Source organism: Anomalospiza imberbis, chromosome 1, assembly GCF_031753505.1.
Source record: "Anomalospiza imberbis isolate Cuckoo-Finch-1a 21T00152 chromosome 1, ASM3175350v1, whole genome shotgun sequence".
NCBI classification, from domain to species: Eukaryota; Metazoa; Chordata; class Aves; order Passeriformes; family Viduidae; genus Anomalospiza; species Anomalospiza imberbis.
This window is the reverse complement of record NC_089681.1, coordinates 21,423,733-21,445,762: the sequence shown is the minus strand read 5'-3', so window position 1 is coordinate 21,445,762 and position 22,030 is coordinate 21,423,733. Positions and strand designations below refer to the sequence as shown.

General features: G+C 38.7%; 1 protein-coding gene across 2 annotated transcripts; it reads right to left on the bottom strand.

Moving 5' to 3' along the window:
• Positions 1–546: 546 nt before the first annotated feature.
• On the bottom strand, positions 547–21,307 carry ANKRD46 (ankyrin repeat domain 46). 2 transcript variants are annotated; one of them, XM_068184018.1, is made up of 4 exons: positions 21,273–21,307; positions 8,131–8,478; positions 6,616–6,774; positions 547–2,572 (listed from the first exon to the last, which is right to left on the bottom strand). In XM_068184018.1, the coding sequence occupies exons 2-4, from the start codon at positions 8,439–8,441 to the stop codon at positions 2,356–2,358; spliced, it is 687 nt and encodes a 228-aa protein (XP_068040119.1). In that variant the 5' UTR covers positions 8,442–8,478; positions 21,273–21,307; the 3' UTR covers positions 547–2,355. The 2 variants fall into 2 exon arrangements, with proteins under 2 accessions (XP_068040119.1, XP_068040112.1); XM_068184011.1 differs by having other exon boundaries at positions 20,971–21,274.
• Between the last annotated feature and the right edge of the window lie 723 nt (positions 21,308–22,030).

The window sequence follows — 22,030 nt, the reverse complement described above, 5'->3', positions numbered from 1 at the left end:
TATATACAGAACAAACTCAACTTTTATCAGACATATATAATGTCCTTATTTAAAGGAGCAGCACTCATGACACAATGAAGTTCAAAGAGAACTTTGGATTTCTTTCTGGTTTAAAACATGAAATATCTTAGTTTCAAGCACAATTTATCAAACCTTTTCAATGTGTAGTTTCTGCATGTCTGCTTATGCATGCAGCAAAATAGGAAAGGCTACTTAAGGCTCAAGCTTTGTTTTCTTGGTTATGTTTTGTTCCTCCTCATAGGTAATCTTAAATTTTGAGAGGCCTCCAGACCACATGGTCAAAACCTGAAGTCTCAGAGAAGAGAGACAGCCAGATGGCAATTTTAGTTCAACAACAATACTGAAAACAAAACAGTCAAATCTAAAGAACCTGTGCTCTAAAATCTCATTTATAAAGCTGCATGGTTGCCACTTCTTGTGTATGAAGTTCCTCACTTCTGAAATACTCATTATCAATGCATGACAAACTTAGTAAAATGGGGTAGCATCATTACTGCTGCACTAATGTAATAATAAACCAAAACATATTTACCACATGTATTTATTTGTGGCATTCACCCATACTGAGAATACAATTACAAATTATGCAGATAATACATACTGAAAGACAACGTCATTAATGAAGATGCATGGTATTATTAACAGAAATGTACTTATTTAGACAAGTAAATGTAATTTAGGTATATGATGAGTTTATATTTATCTGTTCGTGAACAGTGGTACCATAAGTGAAATATTTAGAAGAGGAATATGTTCTCATTTTATGGGTTTTCTTTAAGATATTTTCTTTTCTGCAGCATTGTGCTGTTAAAAAAGTATTGTGTCATTAAAGTCTAACTTAAGAATTGAGATTAAGATTTATTCAGATGAAATTTAGAATGGGGCCCAGCTCCAGCGAAATCTGTATCACACATCACAACAATCCCCTTCATTTAAACCAATAAAGAAAGAAAAATATATACGGTACCAGAACAGAACCATGTAGGTTACATTTAAATGTACAATATATGTTTTATGTTATTTAGCAACAACTGAGGAGTGGCTAATTAAAAGTAATAAAAATTGATTCCTTAGGCTCACAGAATTAATTTTGTTTGGGATTTTCAAGGCAATGGCAAAAGAGAATTATATGTCTAATCAGCATGGGGAGAGAGAATCCACTTTCTTTGAAAACCTCCAACTTACTATGCAATACCTTTCCAGCCTTCATAAAGGAATATGTAATGCATTCGTATCCCTAGGTTATTTACAACAAAGGGTTTCACAGCAAAGTACAGAATGGATCAAGGTTTAATTTCATACAATGTTCCTAAATATTAGTATTTTAAACACCTTTATTCTGCATACTCAGAAAATAATTCATAAGTCTGTAGGTTCTGTCTGAAAGCAAGTGAAATGGAAAACAATTCTAGAAAGGAATTCTATTCAATCAAGTTCTCTCCACAAACATGAAAACACAATTACATGGTTCAGTCTGATCCTTATGGGAGGATGAAAAAGTTATCCTTCATGATATATTTCACAATGACTTTACAGAATTACTATATACATGGCAGAACACCTAAATCACTTTTTAATTACCCTTACAAAGAAAGGTTTGCTTAGCAACATTTCAACAAAAATGCAAAATTTTCAGCCCAAGTCTTCTTCCAAAGCACAACAGTTTTATTCTACAAATTTTACTTCAGGCAGGTTTTAATAACATTAAATTCATCTGGGGAAGACACACTACATTAACCTAATAAATAAAGGAATGATCTATACATCAGAGACACAGTAATACTTGAACTATTTCTCATTCTTTTTATAAACTAGCAGATTGAAAACTATGGAGAGGCATTAAAATAACTATGGAGTCGCAGCTTATCACCATCTATATATCAGAAAGTGTTATTACATTATTGAGATTTCTTGAGGAGGACTTCTAAGAGTATCTTTCTTTCCACTGAAGCACTTACAAAAAAATCCAACAACAGATGTACCTCTCTTCATAGGAAAAAGAAACCAAATGTGGTTCTGTACTAGGATATATTTTTCATATGCAGGAATTTCATATTCATAACAGAAGGCCTTTTCTAATCACAATATTTTATCAGAGAGGACTATCTTCACTTCTTGCTTTGAAAGTCAAGGTAAGTCAGAAGTATCTTAGGAATGCTTTAGAAATTAGTGTTTTACTTGAAATTAATTAATCCCTCTTTCAAACGGGTTAATAGTAAGTACAAAAGGCAAACAGCATATACAGCTGCCACTGTCTGCACCAAGCAAATAATTCCAAGCTCAAAACAAGATTAGATCAGAACAGGAAAAAGGACACTGTACTTTGCATTTGCTTCAGTGCACCAGTTCAGGCTGGTTTTCTACAAAAGGAAGCACCCCACTAACATAATAGGCTATTCCAAGGGACAGAAGAGCGATGACAATGATGAGGAGCAGCACCCTCCAGAAGCCCAGGTCTTCCACAAACTCTTGCCACGTTGTGCGGAAACTGGAAAGAACTCCTTCACCTTGCTGTAGGTTTGGATTAAGAAGGGAATGGCTTTCCATTGCACTACAAAGGATTAAAGTTAAAAATACATCAGAGTAAAAGAATGCACCTGTAAGTATGACAGTAATCCCACTAAGGGCATCTGAAACATTCCAGATTAAAAATTAAACCCCCCTACTGATTTATAGCATTGCTTCTGCTAAATCAAGACAAATCAGATCAGGAAAACACATCTAATTTAAACTTATTTAATCTGAAATGACATTTTATTAACCTGTGCAAAGAGAATGATATTTGTGTATGTATAACAGCACTGAATTTTCAGGCCTGCTACCCAGAAACCTTCAAAGGTCAGTCCCCATAATTCCTACTAGATATGGCTTAGTAAAATATAATGAAGCGTAAGTTAAGACCTCAAGGGACACACATTATTTGTTAATAAAACAAATCATGACTAAAAATAAACTCTGATTAAGAAAATGGAAGCTTTAACCAATATAAATTGAGATGCTGAATTCTGCAGAGATCTTTACTACTCTCCTGGACATCTTTGTTACATGCCTCTTCTAAAAAAAGCATTAAAAATCACAGAAAACACAAACTTTGGATAACAAGAAGTTCTGAAACTTTCTGAACAAGTCGGCATTGTTGTGTTTTCTGCCATATGGTGTTCAGTGACTGTTTTGATGTTTTAGCATTCCACTACCAATCTATCAGGGCCCCTTAAATTGTCAGACTATAAATTAGGGAGTGGAATTCTCACTTCTAATGAAAAACAAATATAAAATCTGAGAGAGGCAGTCTTCTTGACAATTGATCACCTTTAGAAAAGATGTAAGTTGTCTCAAAATCCTGCACAGCTTCTTGCGTAATTCTCCCAATTTTGCTGGTTTCACAATTGTCATAGGAAACTACCTGTTGCTTATGAAAAAATCTCATGAAGAATAGGAAAGCTTTTGCATAGCCTGATTTCACTTAAAGTTTTGGCCATCTGCACAGTCTTACTAATTATTATTGAGTGAAATTACATACATGGGTGTTTACAGGATCAGGCCCTGACAACCACAGAAAGGAAATGGTGGAATCAATCATATATTCAATGATGTCAATAGCAGAATGTAAGCAAAAAAAAAAAAAAAAAAAAAAGTTTTCCTCCCTTTAAACTGCTTTCTGTTACCATATTCCTCGATATTTCTTACAAGACTAATAATAAAAATTTAAAAAAATCAAGGAATAGTAATTTCCAAGTCAAAACTAATTGTAGAAATGCTGCTGTTTTTCACAACAGAAATAAATTGAAAAGTGATGGTTATCAGAAAAAAGTCTCATTCACGAAGCTCCCTTCTAAGATTACACCATGGGAAAAGTTCACACTATTCATACAGTATTTTTTCTCAGGAAGTACAACCACCGAAGAACAATTAGCCTGAACTCCCACAGCTTGCTCAAGTATTGCAGTATCATGTGCACAAGATTTCAGCAATTGCCTATTAAACAGCCTGTATTTTAATTTTTTAAATATTTACCAAGTTGTAAAGCTATTTTAGCTTACCCATAGGTGCAAGGTTTAGTAATCTTCCTTGCTTTTTATGATTTCCCAAGCAAAACAAAGGGTTTAGTAAAAGACAGCCTTTGTGCAGAATTTCTTAGTAAGTACTAACTAGTTAATACATAACCAGAGAGAGGGTAAATAAAGGGGCAATGCAATTTAAGTGGAAAAGTCACATGCTTGCTCATTAAAAAGGGTAAACAGAAAACATTTTTACTATTTTATATTATGACCCAATTAAAACCAGTGTTATTCAAGGTATTTTTTCTTATTACAAATTAGAGCTGCATAAAAACTGCTAATGCAGCAACATGTCCTCAGAAGAGTTTGTGCCACACAGCCCAGACAGATGTCCTGTGTCCAACAGTGGCAGGAGTTCACATTTAGACACGCTTGTGGCACAGCCACAGGTCCTGCTGGGCTGGACAGAAGGACAGATGTCTGTGTGAGAGAGGGACAGAGAAGCTCTGCCTCCTGGCAGCAGGGCCACTCCTCACCCGCAGGAGGGCAAATCAAGCAAAACCAAATTTGTCTTGGGAACAGAGCTCTGGCCTCTGCTTCCCCAGCAGCAGCAACTCCGTGAAATAAGGAGCAGAAAACTGAAGTCAGAGAGCGTTTTTAGAAACAGTGTTATTTGTCCATAGGTTCATACCTAATGTAAGAGCTCAGAGGGCAGAGGACAGAAGACATTAATCTAAGTGTCCCTAAAATGTGAAAACAATAAGAGGGATAAGTGAAACTGTGGAGGTCTGAAAAGCCAGCTGGTAAAAAGATATTATTTATTTACAAAGCAAACAGCACACAAGCTCATTTGCTTTGGCTCCTATAGGCAGCTGCTATTTGTTACTTTAAAAATAATGTATTTCAGACATTTTAAACACGTTCCCAAACAAGCTGGGTACTGCACTGTTTATGTCTCTGTGCCTGTCCCCAAGGAGAGTTGCTGACTTCCTGGCCAAAGCAAACAATATAACATTTATGAAGGTCAAATAACAGAAAGGAAGCTATGTTTGTTAAAGGGACACCATCAAATCAAAAATCAAAATTTAAATGGTGCTGAGATGTTTGTCCATATGTTTAAATACGATCAGCCTAAGTGCACTTCTGTGGGTCAAGAAACTTTCAGTAGAAGTTAGTGAAGTCAGAAAGGTAATATGCACTAATTCTTACAATGTATAACCACGTAATTTTGAAAATAAAATAAATTTTCTGTTTCAGGGCTTAAAACAGTCTCTCTGACAGATAGGGTCCTCTGACGTATAAGAAAGAACTTCATGGAGTATTGGATATTATTTCTGCAGTTTTGTTGGTTTCACCTTTTCCTTTTACTCAGCTTAGATCTAACTCCATCTATACAGCTTCTTTTCTGTTTACAGTACAGCCTGTCTACATTTTCACATAAACCAAGCAACAGTTATATGACAAAACTCCCTGTCTTTTGTGATATAATGTTCCAGTAGTCATAGTTCATGGTCATCATTAGACAATCTAAAAAGAGCCACAATTTTTTTGAATGGGGGTAAACAGCATAATGAGACATACTAGAGAGCAGAAGTCACCATTGCTTTATACAACAGCACCGACAGCTTTCTTTACCTAGTGAAAATATCTTGTTTCGTGTTTTGTAGGACTTCACTGCATTTTTCAGGATAGTATTAACTCCTAATGCACCAAGCCTGTTCTCCTTGTATGTTTGTTTTCCACTGAGAAACTTTTATTTTATGGCATACAGCTTCCAGTAATTACAGTTGCATTTTTTGCTACAGAATCACTATTTATTACTACTGATTTCTCTCCTTTGTAACCCTAGGTTTTTGTCTATGCCATCCCAATTTTCCTCAAGGTTGCCTCTATCTCATTTCTTGGTATCACTACCATGCTTCTACTTCTCATGCTTTTGTTTTTTTTTTTTTTTATTTAAGAAAATTCTAAGTAAGCTCAGTCCTAGAACCAGGCTTTTAGGAACTCATTACTAACTTCCCTCTAACCCAACACTTTCCCTGAAATGGTCAGCAATTTTCTCGAAATCCTCAGTTCTGCATTAACTATCTCTTTAGCAACCATGAAATTCTTATACTCCATCTTTTCCAGGACTGCTAACAATAGAAATTTTAGATATGACACCATATAAAATCCTTTATTCAAGTTCAGATGGATGAAAAGTCTCCCAACCCCTTTTTTTGCACACAAAGCCACTAAAAGGATGTCAGATTAGCCTGTGGTACTGCCATTTTGCATTTCACACTATTTCCCACTTGGCTTTGTAGTAGGTGGTAGAATATTTGTGTTTGGGACTCCAAATGGAAAATTAGTAGTTATTATTTTAAAATTTTATTATAAAATTAAAATCTCAAAAAAATAGAAGTTCCTTTTTTTCTTACATTGGATCTGTTTAAAGAGATTTTTCCAAAATTTAACACTCAATTTTGATTTTGTTTGGTAATGTCAGGCCAAATTTCATATTATCTGTTTTGAGGAATAAACAATCAAGTCAATCCCAAAAATCTAAAGCCATAAACATTATCTCTCCTGGTAGTCACTGTTGTTTGGTAAATACCTTTCGCTTTCAGCTGTTTGCATTGTCTCCAGCTTTGAGTGAGCTCCTCTGTTAAATCCTTTCACCTCTTGCTCCTCTAAAGATTCCAGCAGTCTAATCACATCTTTATTCACACCCCTTCGTTTGGCAAGAACAAGCGGTGTTGCACCTTGGTGATTGCTAAAAGAAGCCCATAAAAAAACATAAGAAAATTCTAACACAGAAATTTTGTAACAAGTCAACTCAGCATAACACATTAAGATTTACTAAGTCCTCAGAACTATTTTTTGTTTTATCAGACAGTAATAAATTCCAGTCTATTCAAGTTACAGTACAATTGGCTATAGAAGAAAATCAGTATATTTAGGTTTGAAATTGCACAACTCTTTTCCCCCCTCTAATAAAATCAAAATTCTTAGGACTGTAATCTAATTGCAATCTCTGGGTGTTACAGAAAAAAAAAAAACACCACCAAACCAAACCAAAAAAAAACCAAAAAAAAAAAACAACCAAAAAAAAACCACACACCCCAAAACAACAAAAACCCCACAACAGTAGATTTATGGCAATGTTCAAGTTTAAGCTTAATTTCAAGAAAGAATTGTGCAATCTGGCTCCTAATAGTTCCTTTTCCATGAGGGTATTAGGACATAAGGCAGAAATGAAATAAAATACAGATGGTCCCTCTGCTGCTATTAAAATAATACTGAATAGGTCCAGAGCTGCCTTTAGACCAGGAATTTCCACCAGAACTGTTTGAAATGAGGGGGGGAAATCCCAACCCACAACCCATAAATAATCTGGTCTACCAATAACTAGTTTTGCTGAGTTGAAAACACTAATGAGGGACAGGTGAAAAAGGGACAGATTTAAAAACTCAAAGGTTTTGACATTACTCCTGGTTTTTGCACTCGTGAATACGCAGAAAGTTCCACAAACAAAGTAATTCAGCACAGGAATGAAACAGCTAGTTATTTTGCAGCTTGAGAGCTTCCATCTGAGCATTGGCATCTGACAGCTGCTGGAAGCCAGAAGGAAAGAATATACAATATTCTGAGTCACAGACTTTGAGGGAGGGCAAAAACACTGAAAGGAAGCATTGTTATCAGAGGAGTATGGGAATGAACTGACACACACATACACTGTATTTTCTTTGTCTTATATAGTACAACAATAGAAAATGGGGTGGAGGAATTCTTTTAAAGTAGTCAATGTGATTTTTTCTTTGGTGCCAACCACCCACACCTGTCTGTCTGGCCAAACCAGGGCAGCAATGTCATCAATGAGGCAGAATTAGATACAGCAGCTCACACCAGCAGCAGCTATTTACATTTGCTTTGCTTGCTGCACAGACTAGCAGAAGTAACCTCTTACTGTTTTCCTGCCTTTTTATTTTGTTTTTTTTTAATTAAGTGGTATCTTTGTATAGTAGAATTGCACCAAATACAGCATTTTAGCAACAGCAGATTTACATGCAAGGCTCTGGTGACAAAAGACTAATGTATTATAAAATATGTACTGTAAAAAGTGACTCACCAAATATCAATTTTAAGTCCATTAGAAACTAGGAACTGGATGGTATCGACATGCCCACACAGGTGAAGGGCTGTGTTACCCTGGTAATCAGTGGCTAGTAGGTCAGCACCAAACTTATGCAAGAGCTGACAGATGTCTACATTTCCTCTGGCTGCAGCCAGGTGAAGGCCAGTTCGGCCTCGGCTGTCACGAATATTTGGGTCAAAACCACTCTCTAGGAGTCGTTTGGAATAGTTAAAATCTCCATCAATACAAGCCTGCAGCAGCGGCACGTTTGTCTGGGAGGAGTCGTTCACAAAAACGTAGGACATTGCTCTGACTCTCTCAGGTCAGGAGGAGGTGACCAACCTGCAAGTAAAAGGGTGAAGAAATGATGGTGAAAGCAGGCAAATAAACACAATGCTAATATTCACTAGACTCAGGTTCCCAAACAAGAATGTAAACTAGCTTATAGGTCAACTCTGAAATCTTCCTGTCATACACATTAACTTTGTGTGCTGCATTCCCTTCTGGTAAAAAGGAAAGAGCTCACACCTCTGGAAAGAGCAGCAAAGCTTTGTTATGAGAGAAAACTGGTAAGACCTCTGCCACAGATGCCAGACAGATGATCAGTTTTTAACCTAGTAAGGAATCACATGTAGTAGTATTGATATAAAAGGGCAAAACACCCACCGATTGGGACCGAAAGGAAGAACCTTTCATAAATGGGGAAACTCTAAACAATTCAGTCCGCTGGTGCAGTCACGCTAACTGCAATTTTTACCAGTTATAAGCAAAGCTGCCCTAATGGACTTTCACCCTCTGAATCTGAACATCAATCCACAAACTACAGTACGGCTAAAAATGCTTAATAAAAATACTAATTTCTTCATTCTGCAATAAATGTATTTTTCAATAGTCTTTGAGAACATTATTTTTACAGTGTCCGAGTTACACAAACTATAAAACAAACAAGAACAGCAATACAAAACACAGAAAACTGAATGTATTAGGTGAAATTGCCCACTGAAAACTGGAAGTGGTTGCAAGGAAGACAATGGTAAAATCAAGCACAGAGCTACTGTGAGTTTGAGTAGAACCTCAACAAGGAGAAACACAAATGTAGTTTCTCTGGCTTAATACCAAATAAAGGATTAAGTCCTTTTCTGTATCAGGACATAAAAGAGGAAGATAAATGTTTCACCATGGATTACTTGGTATAGAACATTCAATGAACTATGATTTCAGTTTTGCAGAAGAATATTTTAAGTGTGAGTCAAGTCAGGAAGGTATGATGACACTGTGTGCTTACGGGACACAGAAAAGATTACTTGAAAACAATAAGGTAAAGGAGAATGATTTAGCAAGAGAATGCTAGAATGTTCATGAGGCAATTTTAAGAAGCAATGAAAACATGTAGAAGACTGGACAACAGTCCTCTTTTTGTATTGCCTCAGAGATGGTAAAAAAACCCACATGAGTAAAATTCCTCTAGAAGAAATCTCAATAGACACATGACAAAGTTAAAGTGATAGGAAGGAAACGTGATTTTACTAGATAAGCTTGGAATAGAAAGTGAACTGAAACATCACTTGAAAGAGTATTTTTCACTTGCCCAGGGGTTCTATTCTGAGCTCACCGTGTAGCAGTGTTCGGATTAACTATCAGAAAAAAAACTGCTATACACAGATTTGAATTTTCTCATCTATATAAGGTATCCTTCCACACCAGTGCACTCATTCAGCCAGGAGAATGGAAACATGGCCAGTAGCCAAAGAATTCAATTTAAAACCTCTCCTTTTATGAGAGTTCATAATGTCTATATTTTAGAGCTCTTCCCCCATGTTTTAGATCAAACTCAAGATCAAAGTACCTCTAGAAGTAATTTCAAAATGTTTACACACTGGTCTGAATAACACCTTTAGCACTGGGGGCTGCTGAGTTTAATAAATCATATTTAAACTTCACTAGGCTGCGTTTCCTATCTGGACAAATTCTGCTACATATATCAACACTAGTCTAGTTTTCCAGTGCAGGAATGCACAATGTTTTTTTCTTTGTTGGATGCTGAAGACAGAGAGGTAGAAATAAATTCTATGTCTTGGTATCTGCATAAGGAATGATTCTAAGCAGAGTACATTCCTCTACGCTACAAGTATGTTTTTAAGCATGTGCTAGTACATCACTGTCTCAAGAACTCTTTTCCACAACCATCTCCAATAGCAAGTGGCCAGTTCACTGATACACCATAAAACTTAGTGCGAGACTGGAGTCATGTAGGGCACTGACAGCCTCCTATAACGCTTTACTAGAAGAAAGGAAAATGTAATGACTCAAGTTTTCAGTGAATATATTACAACCCCCTGGATGCTACAAAGCTATGATCCCTAGCTGACAGCAATTACAATTTTCTTCCTATTTTCCACCCAAATCATGAATGATACGAGAATTTTTCTTCCACTCTGCTTGTCCAGTCTTCAATGAGAAAAATAATGGGCCCAGTTTCTCTGCGATGTGATTGTTACCTTTATATTCTGCACTAAATCTTCCCTAAAGCAAGATCATAAATCATTTTAAAACCTCCAATTATCAGCCATAGAAGCAGCATATTAATACCACAAACCCCTACTTGCACGTGACAAAAAGTGGTTTGCTTGTAAGATAATGCTTCAGTGTTTAAACCTGCTTAATAAAACAAGGCCTAACATAAATCAACATGAGAATATTATACTGTAAGAAACTTAGGCTATTTGAGAAACAGCATAGCATGCTCTGTTAAATATAAGCTAATGTCTGTATTTTCATACCAGATGCGTATGTCTGGTAAAGCCTTACAGAATTCCCCAACTGTGATGAAACATTAGCTAATAATACCTAGAAAAAAAGCCACCTCCTTATCTTCTCAGAAAAGGAAGCACAAATACTAGCAGTTAACAGAAAGTGTAACTGGAAGTCATTCTGATTCAGAATTTATTATCACTAAAATCTTCTAGAACTGATCACTCGTGTAGAAGACTAAAGTAAAACCTTAGTATTTCACAGTAAGAAAGACAAAGATGAGGTAAATCCTTCTTCCCAATACTTCAAGATTGTGGACTAAGCAAATGCATTCACCAAAAAAAAAAAATCGGGACCATCTGGTTTGATTTATCTGTGTGATTAAAAAGCCTTTTTCTACTAACACAATTCTACTTCACATATGGCTAGCTAACCTATGCCAAATACAAGCTGCACACAAAGCTGAACTATGCACCATCTTTAAAATGTCAGTCCCCAAACAGCATGTTCTTGCCTCAAAATTAACCCAACCTAGCAATATCTCCTGTGTAAGAGAACACATAAAAAAATCACAAGTAAAATTAATTAGGCATTTTTCATTAAACAAATGGTCGTTATGTTTCTGCCCACAGTATCAAAAAGCTTATTACTGCAACGACAATCTAATACAACTGACTTAGGAGCAAAATTTAGAAACAAAACAGCATTAGCCATTCAATTTAAATTGCTTCTGAAAGGTGAATCAGGTAAAAACTCTGAACCTGTCCAGAAGCTGATATCCTACCAGTAAGGACTGATTTCATAGGCACCAATTAGGACAAATAGACTTGCATTAGTAACAAGACACAAAATATTGCAAAATGACCATCCTGAACATCCCAAAAAATTACTACTACTACTAAAATAAATCTAATATTTAAAACCAGAAGTAAATTATTGCTTGTAAAAATGCATCACTATCTACTGAAAATGTAGCTGTTAAATGTTTTGTTTAAAAAAAGGTTTATTTAACTTGGTACTTTGACAGAAAATTAGTTTTTTGAAAAAAAGTAAATTCAAAGACATCCTCCCAAACTAGAAGTATTCAGATTAGAAAGGCATAATAAAAGAATGAATTTTCCCTAGATTTATACATTTATTTAGCCTCAACACGGCGTACTTTTTAATTAATAACTTTAGAAATCATGCTGTAATACTCTTCAATGACACATGTAGTACAGGATAAGAAAATTTAACCAAGCTGTTTTGTTTTCAAAAGGAATCACTTATATTAAGTGATCCTGTAAAAATAATTTATTTACTAGGAGTCAGTTGTCTCTCACTATACTGTGTACAATGGTAACTCATTGTCACACACTGATCTGTTGCAGGACAAGTTCTCATCTGCAGAAGCCAGGAGTGATCTTGAAAAATTCAAACCACAGAACTAAATGCAAGTTCCGTCACTTCTTAAACTAGTCCTAAAATTTGTGTTAACTGTACAGAGTTTGTTTTTATGGGAAATATATGCTGTTGTCTCTGCTTTCTCATTAAGTTCAACAGCTAGCAAATAGCCCCAGGAACAGGAGAGAACAGCTCCACATGAGAAACACAGTCACTCATGGGACCCATCCCTCCACTACAAAAGTATTAATGAACCTGCCAAATTTGGATTAATCACCAGTCACTGCTCCATAGGACATACCACTTCTGCAAAACTATAGTTTTCCCCACTGCATTCAAGAAAACTGAACTAACTGCCCCTGTTTTAAAACAACACATCAGTTCCACAGAACAATATCAGATTCCTCCATCCTGAGACTTCTCAGTATTAATACAAACTCTGACATCTAGGATGTAGGCATCAGTAAGATTAGCACTAGGGAAACTGCCAACATCAAGAAATGGCAACTAAAACAAATCCAGGAAATAGTAACCTCCTGTGCCAGCAAACACATGATATGCCTTCCTTGCAAAATTTGCATTTGTCAACTCCCTGGTGGTAAACAGCATCCTCCTTCTGTAATGCACTTTGAGAGCACTTCAGTGGCAATGGCTTGCAGAGCTCTTCCTCTTCATTATTTAAGTGAATGAAAAACATTCCAGAACTTTGCTCAAAATGCTGAGGGAGAAATTCCTTGCTAAGTTTTCATGCACACATGTATTGGTGTGCAAGTTACTGAGAAGTCATTTAACTGAATAAATCTTACACTTAGTAAAAAATTATATGATCATCACATTTCAGTTTAGGAAAGAACACCAGTATGTATATCAAAATACACTTAAGTTCTGTATTTTCTACTAGAAATCTTTATATTTTCAGTACAACTGGAACAGTTTTATGGCTCCACCAATATGGAACTGCTGCTAAAAGCAGCACCCCAATTAAGTTCAGCATGATGCATATTTCACACACCACTATATTTTGCAGATTTTCCCTTTCTAACTTTAGCTATTTTTTCAACAGTTCCTAGATTTGAGGTATCACAGCAGGTTTATAACACCTACATGCCCTCTCATGTCCCTAGTCAGCCACATGGTTAGGTGCCAACAGAATAACATTATTTAAGCCATTTGTTTCCAATCATTCCCAGTCCCTTATGCAGACGTGAGACATCCAGGTAATGATGTCTTGATGTCAGGACCATCCTCTAAGTAGAAACTCTGGGGGACTGCATATACAAAGGGCTTTACAAGTACAGGCTACAAAGTGCTTTATGAAGAAGTTTTAACAACTATTGCTGCTCTTATGGATCAGCAGATGATGGCACTGGGAAGCAGGGAGCTTTTTGCTCATTATTGCCCAGTATGTCAACACTACAAGGTAAAAAATATACAAGGCCTTAGATGCCAAACCAGGGTTGAAGGATGCTTCCCCAGACAAAATAGTATAAGCTTTGGGTACTGAGGTACACAAAACAAGGGAAAAATAAGATAGAGATCATTCATTTAAAATGCCTTTATTAACAAGCAAATCCACAAACATTTTATTCTTGCTAAACTTAACTGGTAATTCAGTTGCATTACATGTTTGAGCACATTTAACTTCTATCAAATATACCGCTAAGTATTTTTGAACGCTCCTCATCTTTCATCTTCTGTACAAGAACTATTTAGGAAAAAAGGCAATTTACAGATTTTTTTCAAATAATCTGTAACTTTAATTCCCCACAATTGGCTCAATTAAACCTGTATATAGCTACAGTACTTCTCTGATCATTGTGGCCAGTTTGAATACATCTGTTTTTACATAAAGTTATTGAATCATATCGGTCATAATTATCAACCTCTTCACAAAGCTTTACCTGAATTCCTTTTTTGTTTCTGCTGGGAACACATAGGGTGTATGCTAGTCAAGAAAATATTAAAGATTACTACATATTGTTATGTTGTTGGTTTAATTGTCTGGTTTTTAAGAGAGTAGAGAGAATTTGTCCCACTCTTAATTAAGTGTTTGTGTTTAAATTTGCGGCAGACTCAGAGCAGTCTTCTGGAACAGACGTTGAGGAGGGATATCTCGGCTGGCAGCAGGCTGCCGAGGCAGGAACAGCACTGGAGTCTGGATGGACACTGCCACCACGTGGACCGCTGAATTCCTGTCCGACTGGAGGGACGCACACAATCACACAAAGCTTTGAGGTGGGAGAGACCTTAAAAGGTCATCTGGTCCAAGCCCCTTGCCATGGACAGGGACACCTCAGACGCCACTAGACCTGGCTGCTCAAAGCCCCATCCAGCTCGGCCTTGAACACTTCCAGGGATGGGGCAGCCATGGCTTCTCTGGGCAACTTGTTCCAGTTGTTCTTCACCCTCACAGGAAAGAATTTCATCCTTATATCCAATCTAAACCTTCCCTCTGTCAGTATAAAGCTGTTCCCACTTGTCTATCATTTCATGTCCTTGTAAAAAGCCCTACTCCAGATTTCTTGTAGGTTCCCTTTAAATACTTGTGTAGCGTGTAAGCCTAGACTCACAAAGACCACTTTTTCTACATTTGTGGTATTTTCTATCTTCCTGGGAAGCAAATTATGAAAGGCATGAAAATAAGGTTTTATAGAACTTTATTAAAAGGATTCTGAAATCCAAACTGCTACTTCTTTGCAGTATAAACAGCATTCTCATTTAATTTTTGATCCTCTGTTAGTAAAATGAGGACTTAGGTATGTTGCTTGAGTTCTGAAATCAAAGGTATTTAATTTAAAAAAGTATGTATTTATGCCTGTTTCTTAAAAACCACCCAAAACTAAATCAAAAACAGCCCCACACAAAAAATCCAGTCCTTACCTAGGCAAACAGTAAGTCTGTGATGATGTATTTACTAACAGGGAGACAAACTTTCTGTGTCCAGCAGGAATCATCAGAAATCAGAACTTAATAAAAACAATAAAGCAAACTAAGAACCTGTCATCAAATGACTTGTTATATAGTTCATATTTTCTTACTTTTTTTCTCTTATAATCTATAAAATAGCTTGTATATCCTTAGTAATGCATAACCTTGATGACATGGCCTTAGTGCGCAACATCAAATCTGGTTTAGTGGCTAGTGAACAGAAGCAAGTCACTTTTAAAAGTAGATGTCTCCTAAATTTGTGAGTCATTTATATATAACTGTATGCTTGACTTCACCTTTGAAAAAATATCTCGCTCTGCTAGTTCACTAAAGTTCATTTTTATACCAACAATATATTTATATCAATGTACTAATGATAAGACAACTAACACTGTCAAACACGCAACTCTTACTATAAAGTGCTGGATACACATATTTCTGTTCAGAATTTTCATGTTCACACAGTAAATCACTAAACCAGTTTATCAAAGACAAATAGTAATTGATACATTCCTTCTTTCAAATATTTTAAATATCTACCAACACAGCATGACTTACAAAACTTAACTGTATCACGGTGGATCATGTTATGTGACATAGTAAGATGAAATGGCAACACTATTAAGGTTGTATGTCTAACTAGTATTTACACAGTGATGCTACTTTTGCATAAATAGTTGCTTCACCATGCTTAGACTCAAAAAAATTCTCCATGTAGGCAAACATGTAGTAGTACTAGTGACTGCCCAACTTCAGTCTAAAGGGATTGAAGGGAGTAAATCAGAAGCCTAAGCATTCCCAGGACAACAGGCAAGTCTGAGGAGAATCAGAGAGGTCAACTTCAAGCTCCTGATCTGCACAGGGGCTGGAATTGACCAAAAATGCAATGAAAAATGATTGAAAAGAACCTGAGAGTGAGGTAGCTCAATTGATGTTTACCAATTGCATCAATTTATCCTGCTGAGCCTGAAAACAAAAGACATCACATATACTCGGGAAGCTTCTACCTTTAGATAACTTAGTAAATAGCAATAACTCATCTGTAAAAGACTCAATCAATATTCAGCATGAAACCCGGTGTCTCGTCAATGAACAGCAATACCCATGTTTCTTTAAAGAGGCTTGACAAGATCTGTTTGAGGAAGGATGAAGAGAAAATGTGAAAAAAGTCCACATCAATTATTAGCTTTGTGAATAAAAAGCCTACATAAAAGTAGCCACAGCAGATCACAACAAAGGTCCTTTTAGGCCTAGTATAATTTTTGAAATGGTGGCAAAAAGCAGAGGCCGGAAAGAACACAGAATAGGGCAAGCATATATAATACTGCTTTTTCTATTCAAAGTGGATGGGGTTTTTTACATATTTGGCTCCGCCTCCACCTCTGAATCTGCTCTTTCTCCTCTTCAACACAAATACTTCCAATACCCACAACATACTCTGCTAAGTTCTCCAACTCAGTTCTTATGAAGAACAACATCTTTTGATCTTGCTGAATCAGGGACTTGGTAGCTTCCCTTGTGGATCCCCAACTCTCCTGCAGGAAGAAGAGACTGCACCTCTACCCATTCTTTTCCTGCTACTCATGATTCTACAGGCCTTCATCACAGCCTCCTCTGACATCCCTTTCCAGGATGAATTTTGAAGTCCAGCTTTCTTGGTCATTCCTCATTTGGAAGGGGGTCTGTGTCTATGACCATTCTTGTTTTGCTTCTCTGAATCTCACTCGTTATTCTGTTTTGTGAGCAGGCAGACAGAGCAGGGGTGACCCAATCAAGATGTTTGGGTGAACCATGGATTAACAAGTGTCATGACAAAATTCTTTGCTTTGTTTTTCACTTGTTTCTCAGTAATATTCACTGTCTGTTTTACCTTTTTCACTGCTGCTTAACACTGTTACATTTTCATGGAACCATTCATCAAAACGACAAGATACTGCTCATTACTGAGAGCCCAGTATTTCATGTGGGAAGTTAGGATTCTCTATGCTATCTGAATCCCTCTACTTACACTGAACTCATGTGCCAGTATGTTGCATTACCCAGTTACTCAGTTTTACAAGGTTCTTTTGCAGCTTTTCATAGCTGACCCTATCTTTATAACCCATGTCCTGGCAAACACCATCACCTTGTTGCTCATTGCCTTTTCTAGGCTATACATGCAGATTCTAACAGTTCAGAAGCCAGAACTGAACTATGCAGAACTAAAATTATTCCAGTCTTACTGATCATAAATTGACTAAAACTGGTGTCCTGGATCAGGCTGATCCACCTCACCCAGCGCTCTGCTTTCAAGAGCAGCCATCAGAGATCCTCCATTGGGAAAGCACATGAACCTGGCTGCTTCCTGCAGTCCATTCTCCATTCTCCACACACACCCAGCAGCCACAACAGTACACTGTGGACTTCCCTGAGCAGCTCTTTTAGCAGTCCCTCAACACACTTTTTGTCTATTTTCTAACCCCTTCCTGTATCCATCTGAAACTACCTCCCAACAGCCCCAGCATGCAACTCCCATTTCAGTGCCTCAGCACTGGATGAATAACTCTCACTTTACTCACTGCCTTCATTGCATAACCCTGGACACGCCCCAGCAATATCCTCTGTGAACAATCCTGACTTTTCAGCCTTTCCTCTTAAGGAAGCTGATCCCCTTGTCCCTTTCGGTTGCCCTTCCCTATCCCACTGTGTCCTTCTTCCAATGCAGAGACTGGAACCGCACAAACTACCCCAGATGTGCATGCACCAGCCACAGCAGCAAAATGGTGCCCTCTGGCTTCTCACTATCTCTCTGAGGACAGTCACCATTTTCCTGGCTCTCTGGCTGCCATAGCACACTGAGCTTAGGTTTCCAGGGAACATTCAATGGTAACTCCAAGCACTTTCTCTTGATTGGTGGCTGCTAGTCTCAAGTTCACCACCATGTGAGCATGATTTAGATTACTTTACCCAAGACATCATCTTACTTTGTGTACACTGAAGCTCATGTGCCACCTTTCTGCCTCCTTCCTTTTTTTGGCAATTTCTTTTTGCCTTCTTTGTAATTTTTCAACCCAACCACTTCTGCATGTAAGAAATGTCTTTGATGCTATATGCATCCATTCTCCTCAAAATCCTCTGGTATGGTACTTTGTTTTAATGCTTCCTGAAGATCCACAACACCTGTATCTACAACCCTACTCAGTAACCCTGAGTAAAAGCTGATGAGTCTTGGATGTAGCAAAACTCTGAAGATGTACCCATTCTCAGAGAGAACCAGCCCCTAAGGTACTAACACATAACACAGGCATATTCTTCTGTGGATATAAAACTCCGAGGTGAAGAATACTCACGAACATTCTACACCACCCATGGGAAGCCTACACACCCCAAGGCATTCCTGAAATGTCCTGCTGCCCTTTTTCTGTCACCATCCACTAATGCTGGTCAGACACTCTAGGAGGTCCTGAGTATGCTGAAGATTATCATCAATGAGCATTGCAGGATTTATGCCTTTGAGTTTATATTATAAAATTCAGCTGATGTTGCTGCATTACTTGGATGTCAGAAATTTGCTGACTGACAAAACTGGTGTTTAAGCAGCTCTGTTCCACTCAGCCAATCAAAATGTTATTGATAAAGTAAAAGAAAAAATGCCACTTGGAAAAGTGGTGCTGATACATGAATGAAAGCCAGAATCTAAGTCCTGTAAGTACAGACAAGGCTGCAGTGGGGGACTCTCTACAAATCCATTTCCCACAGGACTGCACAAGATAAAACCTTTTTTTTCCACATATTTAGTAAGTATCATCTTTAAATAGCAAAGCAAACCACAACAAAACTGACCATTTCAGTATCTGTGCTCTTGACTTACAATAAACACTCACAATGGAAATTTGGTGGAACAAGCCCATGCACTCAAGACAGGCCTGTTGCCTACTCTAACAGCATTCTATGGGTGCTCTCTCCAGAAAGCTCAATGCTTCAAGGATCACATATTTCACATAATGTGTATAAACCAATACATGTATAAACCAGTATTCTAAAATATCTTACGTGCTTATTAACTGATCTATCTGGAAGTGGAACATCCACAACTTGAGATCATGTGGGGAGATATTAACTGACAGACTGACCAAAAGAAAAGAGTGGCAGCCCTCAAAATTCCAGCATACCCAAAATCCCTAGAAGAGCCTCTCGTAGTAGTTCACTCCTTGGACAACCAAGTATTGCAGGTCCTGAGCTGCAGACAAGGCCACATGTGCTCAGACATTAAGTTCAAAAGAATGTGAGGTGAGATAACACAATTAACTTAAAGCACTGCTTCAAATCCCTCGCTCTTGCTGATGAGACAACTTTGACTAAAGGACACCAAAACCTGCAGAGAGGAAATGTGTCACCGATTACAGATCAGAACTGAATTACAGAGTCCCCTCTTGCAGAGGCAAACTCACACAGCTCTGGTAAAAAGACAGCAGATGCACATACTACACTTCAACCTTCAACTCAGCTTGTCATACCTTTTCTTCGACAGAAAAAAAGCCAGCAATTAGCCATTGTCATTTCCTGACTGTCACCAACTCTACTATTCAGACAGCAAACATTACTATGAATATTTTTCTTCTAAAAAACAATTTAACAAGTTCTTGCTAATAACCTATTTCACAAACAAGCAAAAAAGGAAAACTGATCTATAGTCTACAGGTAACACTAAACTTAGGCTTCTGCTGCAGAAAACAAAAATATTATTTTTACAAACCAGTCACATTCCATCTAGTAAGTGTTCAGTTTTTTCTCTTCCTTGATCTTTTTGAAGGCTGGTCCTGAATATCAGTGCTCTCTGATGGTTAGAAGTTTTCATATATTATTAATCCTAAAACCTATGTTAAATTATTAATGTATTAACATGATCCTTTAGCTCAATTTATTTCCCTCACAGTGTTTACCTTGATGGTTAAACAGAAAGCAAAATTACAATTATTCTGCAAAATTAAAAAAAGCCAAATGCCTCTTCTAACAGACTTTTAATTTCCCTACTCTACCTCCGCATATCTGCCTGTTTCTGTTCCTGTTTTTTTGCTGAGAATGACTAACATTATACAAAGAATTCTAGAGTTCTGTTCATGGATAATAGTGACTCCTTTAACTGGATCACTGTAGTAAGCATTTACTTTTTCTGCAATTCAACATCTTGTAACTACCTAACATTCTTTGGTTTTGTGTTGCTTTCAATTGGTAAGAATTTCTTCTACAAATTTTTTGCTTGCAAGGTTACAACTCTAAACCCTCATTCTTTAAATTGTTATTAAACTTATTTCATACCCTAGTTCTCAGGATCACCCAGTTTTTTCTGTGTAATACTATAACCCTCTTCCATACTCGTCAGTGCCTTCCAACTCCCCATCACTATTAAATTAAGACAATAAAGTTTTAATTACTACATCAAGACCTCTATTAAATATTTAATAAGATTGGTCTCAAGACTGATCTTCAAAGAACTAATTTTATACCCTCTGATACTCAGATTTGATGGATTTTCGATTCAATATTACTCACCATAGTTTATTTCTAGTTACTTCCCTATTCTGTCTACAAGTCAGGTGTTATGGCTACCTTTTCACCACAATAACAACGTGCAGCAGCTTTAGTGGGGTCTAGAAAATAAAAAGGGAACTACTCCACTTCCCGTAAAAACAGCAATGGCTCCATCAAAGACAGCTATGACAGCAGGTTAAAATATGTATTGCAGTTTCACTTGTTTTCCCCTAGCAAGCACGTTCAAAGCCGCACACTTACCAACGCCCTGCCAGCGGGGCGGCCGCGTCCCCGTGCCCCTCCCCTCCCCTGAAGGCTGGCGCTGCTCCCGCTGCTCTCCCACCAAACGGCATCCCAGCGCTCCACCTCTCCGGCTCCCGGGCCGGGCTCTGCCCAGGGCCCGTCCCCGGCTCCCTCCCCAGGCCTGGCACAGGCCCGTCAGGGTGACAGCGCCCGGCCGAGCCCTGCCGAGCCCTGCCGTGCCCTGCCGAGCCCTGCCGTGCCCTCCCAGGCCTCCCGCAGCCGCCCCGGCCCCGCGGGTCGCGGCCCCGCTCCCGCCGTACCTGCGCGCGGCTCTCGGGGGCGCGCGGGGCCGGGCGGAGCGAGCGGCCGGCCGGGCGCGCGCGCCCCCTGCTGGGCGGAGGCCGCCGGGCGCTCCGTGACCGTCCGGCCCCGCACGGCGCCCGTGGCCGGGGCACGGGGACGGGGCAGAGGCAGAGCCGCCGTGCGGTGCCGGCCCGCGAGAGGCTGGAAACAGGAAGAGCGTGGCCAGCGGGAGCAGGGCAGTGATCGCCCCCCCGTACTCGGCTCTGCTGACGCCACCCCTCGAGTACCGGGCTCAGTTCCGGGCCCCTCAGTTCAGGAAGGACACGCAGGAGCCGGAGCGAGTCCGGAGAAGGACGAGGAGCTGGTGAAGGGTCTGGAGCACAAGTCCTGCCAGGAGCGGCTGATGGGGCTGGGGGTGTTGAGGCTGGAGCAGAGGAGGCTCGGCCGGGACCTTACCGCTCTCCACAGAGCCCTGAGACGAGGCTGAGCCCGGGTGGGGCCGGGCTCTTCTCCCGGGAAACAAGGGACAGCACAAGAAGACATTGCCCCAGGCTGTGCCAGGAGTGGTTGGAGTTGGACATTAGGAGCAATTTCTTCACATAAAGGGCGATTAGACACTGCCCAGGAGGTGGGAGAGGCTCCAGCCCTGGAGGTGTTTAAAGACTTAAAGACTGGACTATGGTGTGGTTGATGGGGTGGTGTTCCGGTAGAAGTTGGGCTCGATCTCAGAGGTCTTTTCCAACCTAACTGATTCTGTGATTCTGTGATTTTGACG

Coding starts and splice junctions, on each gene's coding strand:
- ANKRD46 (XM_068184018.1), bottom strand. CDS start 8,441: ATGTCCTACGTTTTTGTGAACGACTCCTCCCAGACAAACGTGCCGCTG. Junction 6,775..8,130: donor GGACTTAAAATTGATATTTG/GTGAGTCACTTT, acceptor GGCTTCTTTTAG/CAATCACCAAGGTGCAACAC. Junction 2,573..6,615: donor CAAACAGCTGAAAGCGAAAG/GTATTTACCAAA, acceptor AATCCTTTGTAG/TGCAATGGAAAGCCATTCCC.